General features: G+C 36.6%; 1 protein-coding gene across 2 annotated transcripts; it reads right to left on the reverse strand.

The window, feature by feature from the left end:
• Positions 1–433: 433 nt before the first annotated feature.
• On the reverse strand, positions 434–7,060 carry LOC18101809 (putative E3 ubiquitin-protein ligase LIN-1). 2 transcript variants are annotated; one of them, XM_024606388.2, is made up of 17 exons: positions 5,940–7,047; positions 5,641–5,713; positions 5,191–5,472; positions 4,978–5,057; positions 3,772–4,875; positions 3,521–3,662; positions 3,124–3,369; positions 2,741–3,035; positions 2,326–2,447; positions 2,118–2,237; positions 1,867–1,998; positions 1,640–1,762; positions 1,425–1,535; positions 1,200–1,346; positions 1,006–1,131; positions 795–911; positions 434–667 (listed from the first exon to the last, which is right to left on the reverse strand). In XM_024606388.2, exons 1-17 carry the CDS (start codon positions 6,659–6,661, stop codon positions 650–652), a joined length of 3,960 nt encoding a protein of 1,319 aa, XP_024462156.1. In that variant the 5' UTR covers positions 6,662–7,047; the 3' UTR covers positions 434–649. The 2 variants fall into 2 exon arrangements, 1 of the variants encoding a protein (XP_024462156.1); XR_002983179.2 differs by lacking the exons at positions 434–667; positions 795–911; positions 1,006–1,131 and having other exon boundaries at positions 1,425–1,513; positions 5,940–7,060.
• Between the last annotated feature and the right edge of the window lie 4,125 nt (positions 7,061–11,185).

The following is an 11,185-nucleotide window of genomic DNA, read 5'->3' on the forward strand; positions in this document are numbered from 1 at the left end:
ACCAAAACTTTTTTTATCCCACATTAAAAAAACATAATTTTTTTTTTGGAACATAGAGTATATATACTAATGGGTTACAAATTCCACATTTGAAAAAAAAAAAAAAACAGGGTCTTGGTCGGGTCTCACCCGGGTCGCCTGGGTCACGGGTTGACCCGCCAGTTTGACCGGGTCGTTGCACTGACCGGTTTTTTGCCAAACCCGGGTCGGCCGGGTCCCGGGTCGGCCCGCCGGGCCGGGCCGGTCCGGGTTTAAAAACACTGCAATAGGTTATTAGATCAATCTGTTGGGCAGAGCCATCTTTAATATTCCCATAGTTCATCGCTATTTTCGCGTGCAATGCTGCATTTGTTGTTCTTGTTTTGTCAGCTGTTGATTTTGTTTATTTGAAAGGAATTCGCAACACTAATCGTCCTTTGATTTTGTTTATAGCTGAGCTAAAAGTCTATTTATCTTTATTTCTGTAGTAGAACTGTACTTCACATTTCACAAATATGTTCTTTGAGGGTAAAATTTACAACAACCGATTGCGTGTGCTCTTATAGTTCTTCTGTTCATATGGGACCAACAACGAAACCCTGCTACTTACATCATAACCGTGTATACTGCATCGATCAGAAGCTATACATTGCTGGAGCAATATCGTGCACTAGAGTGGTATCCAGCCCTGTCCATCATAAAAAGTTGCAGTGAGGACAATCATTGACTTGCTTAAGTGTGTGTTTGTTGGCCGCGTTAACAAAGGAACCCTAAGTGCTTGAAGAAAATGAAGTCCATAATAGAAATGAACCAACCTTAATCAGTCCTTTCTCAGTTCCACATAGAACCATGTCATTGGCAGTAAGAAGGCTTGTTATTTTGCTGCCTGCAGAAATCCTGCCCACTTTCTGTTGCATCCCTCTTAACCAAATCTAGTTTCACATGTAGTATTCGAAGTTATAATGGCTCTCAGCAACTAAGCAGAAAGTCCTCTGAACAGTATAAAATGCAACTTGTTAGCTGTACCTGAAGGGTGCTGGTTGACGAGGAGGAATTTAAGTAGATGAAGTCTTCCACTACTCCCATTAGTAACACATTCCTGCCCTTGTCTGCTGCTATAGATATACGGGGCTTATGATGTGTTCTCCATTCCTGTAATATTCTGCGTCACGGAAAGCTTCTTGCAGCACAGTACCTAGATTTATGTGTATGGCTCTTACCTTAACTTTTGAACCCTCGATGACTGAACTTGCACTATAAAGCCAATCTCTGTAGACAACAATTGCATTGATGGGTTTCTTTTGCATTATCCAACTCTTTGTTGGTGCCTTGATCTCCTGCTCCCTCTTAGTTGCTATGGTTAATTCCTGAAAGAATGTGTCACACACTGTTTTAATGTCCAGTTGCTGCACAAGGATGCATCAAAAGAGGCTCTTAAGCTGTACCTGTATGCTTGAATCTTTGCAGCCTATGTAAATCTTTCCCTGGACCACTCTCATGCTCTTCACCTTCTTAGCCTTACAGATGTCTCTGGCTGTTCTTGATGAATCATAGACCTTGAAGTAAAAATTTCAGTAGATCATGGTAATCTGATAAATAATTTTCCAAGAGCATTACAAGTTCCTTCTCTCCACATATGTATGGCCTTATTAGTTATTACCTTCATTCTGTGGCCTTGGGTGATAACAAAAATCATTTGGTCATATTTTTCTAACTGTCGAATCGGTTCCTCCATAGCTATGACTTCAGTGCACTCCGGTTTCCTTTGTACCATTTTCCAAACCTGTTAGAAGAAGGGTTGTGGTTCACAAAATACATAATTCAAACTTCTTGCATTATGTTGGCTGATGAAAGAACAGTAATCTTTGCAATGAGACAATTTTATACCCTAATGGTTTTGTCAGAAGATCCACTCAGAAGGCTCTCCCCTGCTTCAAAGAGTGAAAAACATGTCACTGCTTTTTTATGCTCTTTCAAGTCCCATATAATTGTGGCTGACTGCTGTTTGATGTCCCAAACCTGATCAACATTCCCATAAGTCAAACTACAGAAAATAGTAACGCTGGATTTGATGACATTTACCATCTCTAACAGTGACTAATTGACTATCCAAAATACAAGATGAGTCTATTTCATACCTTGATTGAACCATCTGAATGTCCACTATAAAGCAGTCCCTTGTAGTAGATGAGGGAAGTTATGGCTCCGCTGCTGCTATCACTTGCCTCCAAAATTTGTGTGTGAACGCAGGAAATACGCTGTTTTGTCATATTAAGAATTTTGATAGGACAGTCATGAGGGCATCTAACATCTGCACAACTACTAGTAGTGTCAAAGAATACTAACCGATTGGTTGGGCAAATAATAGTCAGCTACTCTATGCAGTTCATCTGCCATCCAGGTTACTCCTGAGAAACGTCTCAGCGATTCCCGTACTCCTTCGGAGAAATGAATTAGTTTCTGCATCCCTACTCAGAGAAAATAAAATGCATTTGAATTGGAGTTGATTGGATTTTGCCTGTTCATTACTGTGTCACTCGTGCTAATGTGAATCTCAGCAGCGGAGGATGCAAGACATTGGTATACGATAATAACAAATCCCAGAGAAAAATGAGTGATATTAATGCTTCATGACAAGAATTATAACTGTTAGTAAGTGTTGAATTACTCTGAATGAATCGGATTGTTCATATGTTGTGAGTGTCATGATGGACTTAAAAATGATCATTCACATTTAGAGTTGCTTTTGTGCTCATATTACCTCTTCCGGAAGCATAGTTATAGATGCACAAACATGCCAGAAGTCTTTCTTCAAGCTCCAATCCAGGGTGCAGAAATTGCTCTATTCCACCAAGCAAGATCTCACACGCAGAATATCTTAGGCTAGTAGGACACCTTGCAATTTCAAATCCAATCCATGCAATTGCGGTGAGAGAGTCCCGAGAAACCCTCTTTGCCTTACTCCTTAGACCTTTCTCTAAAGCATGGAAGACAGGTTTTCCTACGTCAATTACATGCTTTCCAATCTTGCTGCTCCATGAGTCAACTACACCATCCTGCATTTTATTTTCATGCACCTCACTTAATCTGGATAGTTGTTACCATATTGAAATTGATTTATTTTTGTATATTATTAACACTCACCTGCAGGTTTTGATCCAACCAATCATAGTTTCTAATCATATTTCGGTGACACAAGGAGGTCAAGCCTGCCTTTTTTACTAGCCATGCCACAGTGTATGGCTCCCCTGTCCAGGCATAAGTTCCTCCAAGGTTTGCAAAAATGAATGCAGATAACTGTTGTGTAGGAGAGCTTACTTCAGAATCCACTGACTTGAGGATGACCTGTATAGCCTCTTCTTTGAATGAACCTTTCTCAGATGATTCTTCCTGCATGTGTTCAATGTCTGGCCACATCAATTAAAGTCTTATCCAACAGCAACTGGCCATGGTATGAATCCATGTTTTCTTTCTAAAAGTGAGTGGAGGAAATGACAGTAATTAGCTTTAAGATTATACATTCAAATTATTACACACTTACCAATGTGTCTAGTTGAAGCAGTAAATTTGCTGCCAAGAGTTGGTAATCAGTTGGAAGTTCTCGGACACAATAAACCAATACTTTCATAATTTTGGTGCCGCCTTCTTTTCTTATCTGCTGCAATAAGTTCGTAGCTGGTGATCTGACAAAAAAGAAAAAAAAAACACTTGAGGATATTTTTCCTAAGTACAGAAACCACATACTGCACAGAGAACCATAGCATGCGAGTATTTTCATTCTGAAACTCGTACCTTGGCATGCGAAGTAGTTCATGGAAAAACCGAAGTGCTGCGAACTTGGCACCCTTCTCATTACTTTGGAGTAGACGTATAAATGGAGCCACTGGAATACATTGTGCTACTGATTCTCTGCATTGCCCATCAAACTGCATGCATTTTACTATAACATTGGCCAAGGAGACATATCCTTCCAGATTGTTATTTCCAGCGACGTTGAGGAGTTCCCGAAGAACACGAGGAGAATTGATTGCAGCCAAGTGCGTGTTATTAGTTGCACAGTCAAATGCAGTGACCAAGACTTCAATAATCATCAATGATGCTGCAGGAGGTGTCAGAAGAGGTGTCGCTGGTCTTTCCATGTAACTGTTTGAAGAGCACACGACCTCAACCAATGCTGGCAAGAGTTCTAATGTCTTCATTTCTGCTGGAGATGGATTTATCATATGAATAAGAATAGCGGCCTCATGCACATTTCGCTTCAAAGCAGTTGCCAAATCACACAGCCTCAAGCCTTTATTCTTGATGTCCTCTATAGCAGACTTGTTTATCGATATGATAGTTGTAAGTATAGAAACCGATGCCCTTATAACTCTTTCCTCTTTGGAAGTTGAAATAGCTGTCAGAAGTTGATCCAGCATTACATCTTTCAACATAGTATACTTCACTCCTCTTTTATTGTTCAGCATTTTGTAAATGGTCATCACTTCTCCAGCATAATCTTCATCAAACTTTGCTAAACCTTCTGAGAAACATAGTTTTGAAATTACTTTCTCAATATCCCCTATAAACTCAGCACTGGAGTCTCTTCTGTAATGCACACAGAATTTATTGAAGTTTTCCCGGCTATGTGGGTCCTGTTTTGTCGCTATAGCTCTGTGTTGAACTAGCTTCTGAGATGACTTTTTTAGATGGGAATTCCACTGGATGTCTGATCTTTTACCTCCGAGTTCCAAGACACGTAAATCTAAATCGCTGACAGAACTTAAGAATCTTTCAGAAAACAAGTCATCTATATTTACTTCACTGGCTTCTTCCCGCATTCGGTGCTGAGAAGCATGTGGCAAAATCTTTGTTGTGGACATTGAATGCACTGTGGAACAAGGAGCCTGCAGCATCCTGTTGAAGTCATTGTAATTGAATATTTCAAGTAAGTATAATTTCGATGTTCATTTATCTATAACATGCTTGGACAATAAATAAAAATATTTTGAACATAACTGATCCCAACATTCTGCTTGCAGATCATGAACACCTGTTCTTGTAGTAGTTGTTGAGTTTTTACTATCATCCATATTTTCCTGATTCATGAACAACATATAAATAAGCGTTCAGCCTTGTTACTCTCAAAAAACAGCTGCTGGAAGTACTTTGAAAGTAGCATTGCTGAAATACCAGAAAAAGGCATGCATATTCCACATATCAAGTAATTACCTCTGAATTATGTTCTTCCAAATCATAACTGTCGCATGAACTTACTGAAGTTGGCGAGTCCAATTCGCCTTCCATCAGTATTTCCTCAAGGCGTCTGATGCTTTTACACTTTTCAAGGTTTGCATTCTGAATGTTGACCTTTGGAACTTGATCCAAATGTTTCAGAGCATTGCTATAATACTGAAATTCTTGGATATCGTTTGACATAGGTTCATTCGCTGTGCCTTCAATTCTATTTCCTTGAAGATCAAGCGGATGCACCTTCTCATACTGCATTAATTTCTGTATCATATGAGATGGATGTAAGATTTCACAAACGAACACTATAAAATTAATTGTCGAATCATGTGAACAATGTGTAGTTTGTAAATTCAGTACTGGAATCCCTTTTGAATAGCTTCATGCAGTCAGATTAATACATGGATAAGATGAAAGATAACTAAGACTCACCTTATGATAATTATGCAAGCAGTGTCCTTGCTTAACTGAATTCGAAAGATCACTGCTGCTCTTCATCACATGCCTGTATTGAGCTAATAATTATGGGATGGCTCGGGGGATCCAGATTCTTAAAATTTCCAAAGATAAACTTAAAAAGATAATAATCATGCTCTCTACAGTACATCTCCATAGCTGATCCTAGGTTAATCAAAAGGCTCAAACTAAATCTGTGGCCTCACTGTCACGTTAAAATTATTGAGTTGGTTTTTATTTTCATCAACTATGATGATAGTAGGCCAAGAACTTACGATAAATCTTGTGATTCTTTATCAGGGGAAGAAGTATTTCTGCTTCTGCAGTGCCCAGAAGTCTCTCCATGCAACATGATCTGACAATACATTAACCAGTGTTTGTACCTCCTCGCAATTTGTCTGATTGCTTCATCAGTATTGTCCTCACCAAAATCCCAGGAAGATTCATCCTCTATCTCAGATTTGTTGCTTAGAGGAAAAAGAACTCGACAAAACTCCGGTGCGAATTCTGTTCGAACAAGTCTAGGGGAGACCAACATTGCCTGTAAATAATGTAGCGCAACCTGCCACTCATCATTTTGTAGCTTTTTAATGGCTGAGAGGTAGAAGTATGAAAAGCATACTAAGAACTGGTTTTGAATTCCTGCTGTGACCCCATGTTCATCAAGCAATGCTGGAACCTGAAGCAACCTTTCTGAGTTCCTGAGATGATCAGTTTTCTCTTCTGGGAATTTTGCTTGTATTGCAGCTTCAATGCTTTCAATTCCCCAGTAAAGATTTGAGAGGACAGAGTGCTCAGAGAATTCAAAGAACTTCTGGTTTTGAATTGTATTTAGCATTGAAGTACACTGTGATTTCAAAGAATTCCAAGATTCAACATTTTCCAAGAATCCAATCATGTATTCATTGATCGAATCTACAATTCCCCTTATGGATTCAAGATCTGGTCTCTCATGATCATGGGATTTAGCAAAACAAGAAACAGAACTCTTAGACATATTGTGAAGCTCAAGAAGAAGAAGAAGAAGAATGGAATTGACTTATTGTATAGAGGATAAGAGAGTGAAGTTATATAATTTGTGCAGAGGATTGAAGGTTTGGAACAAATCCCCGTGACACTTGCAAACAAATTGCAAACTTCATTGGTCCCTCAATTTCTGCTACTTAAAAGACAAGACATTGACCATTGCCTTGTATCCAAGGAGGTGAAGAGATGTGAAAGAAAACAAACTTTGCCGTGTTCACTTATCTTCACATGCTTCAATGATCGTATCACTGCCAAATTCTTTTTTGTTTCTTCTTCTCATTGAGTGTGCTGTGCCATGATTTTTCTTAGTTATTTTGGCTTTATAAAGAACTTGATATTGGAAGAATTTTAGCTTCATTAGTATTGTGGGGGTGTTGAGCCCTCATTGCATTAAAAAAAGAGAGGAGAGATTCCCTTCTTTTTTGGGTTCAGGTTGTTCATATTCTCCTGTGAAAAAGAGATTTTATATATAAGTAGAAATTCTTCGATATTTAAGTTAGTAAAATCTTTACAGAGGGTCATAGTGTATGAGAGGATAACAGTGAAAAATGTTTTTTTACTAGGAAAGAGAGACAACAGCTACATTATCGATCAAGTCATCTGCCATTTCATGTGGAAGTATATTCCTAGTACAGAAATCAGAATTGTATTTACTTTTATCACATGCTAAATGCATCTGATACAGACAGCATGTTGACTTGACAGTAGAAGCTTCACAGTATCATCACGGGTGCAGGAACCATGTAACCATTTACTAGATTTTACCATCGATCCTTGGTAATTCTTCTTCATTCATTAGATTTTACAACGCTTTCTTCGTACTAGTAAATATAAATAGAACACAAAAATAATTACTGATTGATTTTTTTCATATGCATAGCTGTGCCTGAGGGTGATCCAGTGGCTTTGTTTGGTGCGGTGGAGGCCAGTAAATGATAGCATTCTTGAGATTGTCATGAAAGGGACACTACTCGAATTAGCACCAGAACCTCGGGGCCATTTCCGAGCGCTCTTCTCTTGCCAAATTGAGATCCAGAGAGATGACCATCACATGCTCACAGTGGCTAAAAAACAACAATCAACTTGCACCTGTCAGAACCTTGACGAGAGATTTGAAGTTTTCATGGAATGTGCGCAGATATTGTTAAATCCAAGGTTGAACCAAAGTTATTAAATCCGGTTTGATGCCCGGGTCATTAGTTAGGCGGGTCACCCGAGTTGATCCTAATCAATCCAAAATGCGTCTTTTCAAGATATATTTTTTACAAAAACAAGAAGTTAAAATAGCATTGTTTTGAATTTTTTTAGAAAAAATCAAACTAAATTATGATCGAATCATGGGTTGATTTATTGGGTCATCTAAGTTTGGCTTGGCTCAGTTAATTTCTATCCATTTTTTTAAAACTTGATAACAGCTAGGTCTAGAATCCGGCCGAGTTTAATAATACTAAATTCATCAAGATGTTAAAGGCAATGGCGAATAATGTCAACACTCAATTTTATTCATGTTAATAGTAAACAACGATTTAATAAAGTGAGTGTAAGACTCTTACTTTTAAATCTTTCAAGCATCCTCAAGAGTGTGTGTTTTATTTACTTGAGAAAATTATATGTATGTTATACACATGCACGCATGGAAGGATGGATTTTTTAGCTTTGAAAAGAAGAAAAACCACAAATCAAGGATATAATTGCAAATAAATTTTGAAATATAGGAACAGAATTGAACACTTCATAAACTATAGGGACCTAAATGTATACTGTGCAAAGAAAAGAAAAGAAAAGAAAAATCGTTGGAGAGGCTGCTACCCTCCCCATTCTCGTGAGAGGATCTCCCTGCCACAGGTTATAGGGCTATCTATAGACTATAGGTATAGCATTATTCTTCTCAACAATAACAAGATGTAGTCAAGATGACGTTTCATTTGGTAGACTGGTAGGGCAATAATTTAGATGTGTGATTATGGATTCGATCCTTGTCTGTCACGGGCACCAAATGTTTGCTTCCATAGCACCATATTGAGTCAAATTCACATGTATAATATATATTAAATGCATCACCAGCCTAGCTTAGTGGGCAGAACAGAAAGGGCAATCCATTTCGGAGATTACTAGATAGTATACTGCGGGTGACCTTTCAACATCTGTATCGCAAACAAAGTTTGCAGCGTATAAAGATGCATTGAGCAGGACAAACCAACGCCAAAGGGCTATGGATTTTTTGTACGAAGAGTATAGGCAATTGTGAAGCAAAAGTCAGAGTGTCTAGAGATCAGCAATGTTAGGCCAAACAAAGCCATGAAGTTTGCTGTAAGAAAAAGGGTAAAATTGCAGAGGGGATTGTTGATTTTTCTCTGCAAGTGTTTTGTTGATCAATCTTGCTGCACAAATCTTAATTTAAGCAATGGATCAAAGGGTTCAAGGTCAGTGATCCTGCAACAAAGCAACGATGCAAATGTCATCTGGAAAAGTGAAAAAAAGATGTTTAATTCTTACGAAGTTGTTGATTGAACCCTATTTCGAAAAGGGCAGCGATGGCTTGTAAGAATTCCAAAGAGGAAAAGGCATGTATTTACATGGTAAAAGCGTAGAGTGGCAGTTGCATAAACTGTGCTGCTACATGTTCAAAAGCCCTCCATTTCCTACGAACCGATGTTCTGGTCTAACTATCCGTATTTTGCCTCGAGTTACATTAAATTAATTTTTAAAGAAAAGTAGAATAGGCAATTGCAAGTGTTGTTATTTTTTTCTCATCAAGAAATATTTTAATTGTGAGGTGAGAGATTGAGACTTGTTTTAATAAAAAAAAATTAATAATTATATACACAAATAAATGTAAAAACAAGTTTAATGATAGTAAAACACTAAATTAAAAATATGAAAAATAGATGCAAATTAAAATATATAATATCTTATCGTTGGGAGTTGTTCAATTATTTTCATTTATTTTTATCCCATTATTTTTTTTAACAAAAGCAATAATTTATTTTATTGAAATAAAATAATATGCTATTATAATCCCTCCACTTTTTATTAAGTTTTTTCACCCACAAAAAAAATTATTTTTTTAATTAATTTTTTTCATCCTCAAAAAAATATAAATTTTTTGTTATATGTCCTTTGCTTAATGAAATTTTTTAAAAAAAATCAAAAAAAAATCAAACAAATTTTGGATATTTTTAAATCAAAATAAAAAATGTCTCCCTCATATTAAAACCATTTTATCTAGTTAATACATTCCCTTTTTATCATACTCTTTTTTCAAATATTTTTTTAGACAACATTAGATAATAAAAGCAAGTTTGAATTATTATTTTTTAATAACTCTGGTACAAATATATTAAAAATATAAGAATAATACATTACCCACATGTTGTTGTAGGGAATGTTTTGATAGTGTTATATAATCTGGTCTTGCCTGCTAGGTCACCTTGGAGAACCTATTTTCCAAGCTCTTGTCTGTACAAGTTTCAAATTAAACATTGTTTTAGTTGGTCTTATGTAAATTGATGGAACAGATAAGTCCAAACACAACCCAGTCGACCTATTCAAAACCTTGTTTAATCCTAACAAAATGGAGGCAATGTTTTTTAGCTTTTTAATTTTAATATTGAAATGATGGTATTTTGCGTTGACCCGGGTTAAATCAAGTCAACCCACCAAACTCCTGACTCGAGTCATGAACTTGTTATCTAATAACTTTATTATTTGAAATCTATTTGTATATAATTACAAAATAATAAAAATAGAGATGCATGGAAAACTAATGGAAAAAAATTCAAGTAAAAAATCATGTAGATCACACAAAAAGATAGCTTGTTGATGTTAAAAAAAGAATGCTATAATTTTATTCAAAAACAAAATCAAAATTTAATGGTATTGAATAAATTAAATCCCCGAATATGTTTTTGTATTTAATAAAATAATATTCTAAACATTTTTTATTTAATTGTGAGTCTCAATCAAATGAAGAACTCTTGGGTTTCCAAAGAAGCAAGAAAGAAGAGCCGTGCACTATCCTAAAATGAGCTAGGATCAATTCTTTATACCACTTGAAGAAAATAAAGCCTGTAAAGGTAAACCGAAAGCAAGCAAGTTCATGAGCCTCTAGGAGGCATCTATTATTCACTTTGTTGAATGCATTAGATTTCTTAGATGCGATAAAGAAAAGAGAAAAAAAGGTAGCTATGTCTTAATTCTAAGTGGGAAGTTCCTACATTTTACATAATGCCCGATTGAATTGGGCTTGCCTGTAGTTTATTTCAGTCTTCAGGATGCGACTTCACCACATATAATTCACCAATATGGAGTTGTGCCATTCAAAAAACACATGCTTATATCCATGCCATTGATTCTCTTAAAAGCTCAGGACTTTCAATTACAGGCAAGTCAGTGTAGCTTTCACCTCCTAGTTTCTTAATTACCAGAGTTGAATCAAGTCAAATCCTCAGATTATGCCTGCATTTTCTAGTTTAACAACTCAATTTTGCCACCA

The sequence above is a fragment of the Populus trichocarpa genome, chromosome 8 (assembly GCF_000002775.5).
Source record: "Populus trichocarpa isolate Nisqually-1 chromosome 8, P.trichocarpa_v4.1, whole genome shotgun sequence".
Lineage (NCBI taxonomy): Eukaryota > Viridiplantae > Streptophyta > Magnoliopsida > Malpighiales > Salicaceae > Populus > Populus trichocarpa.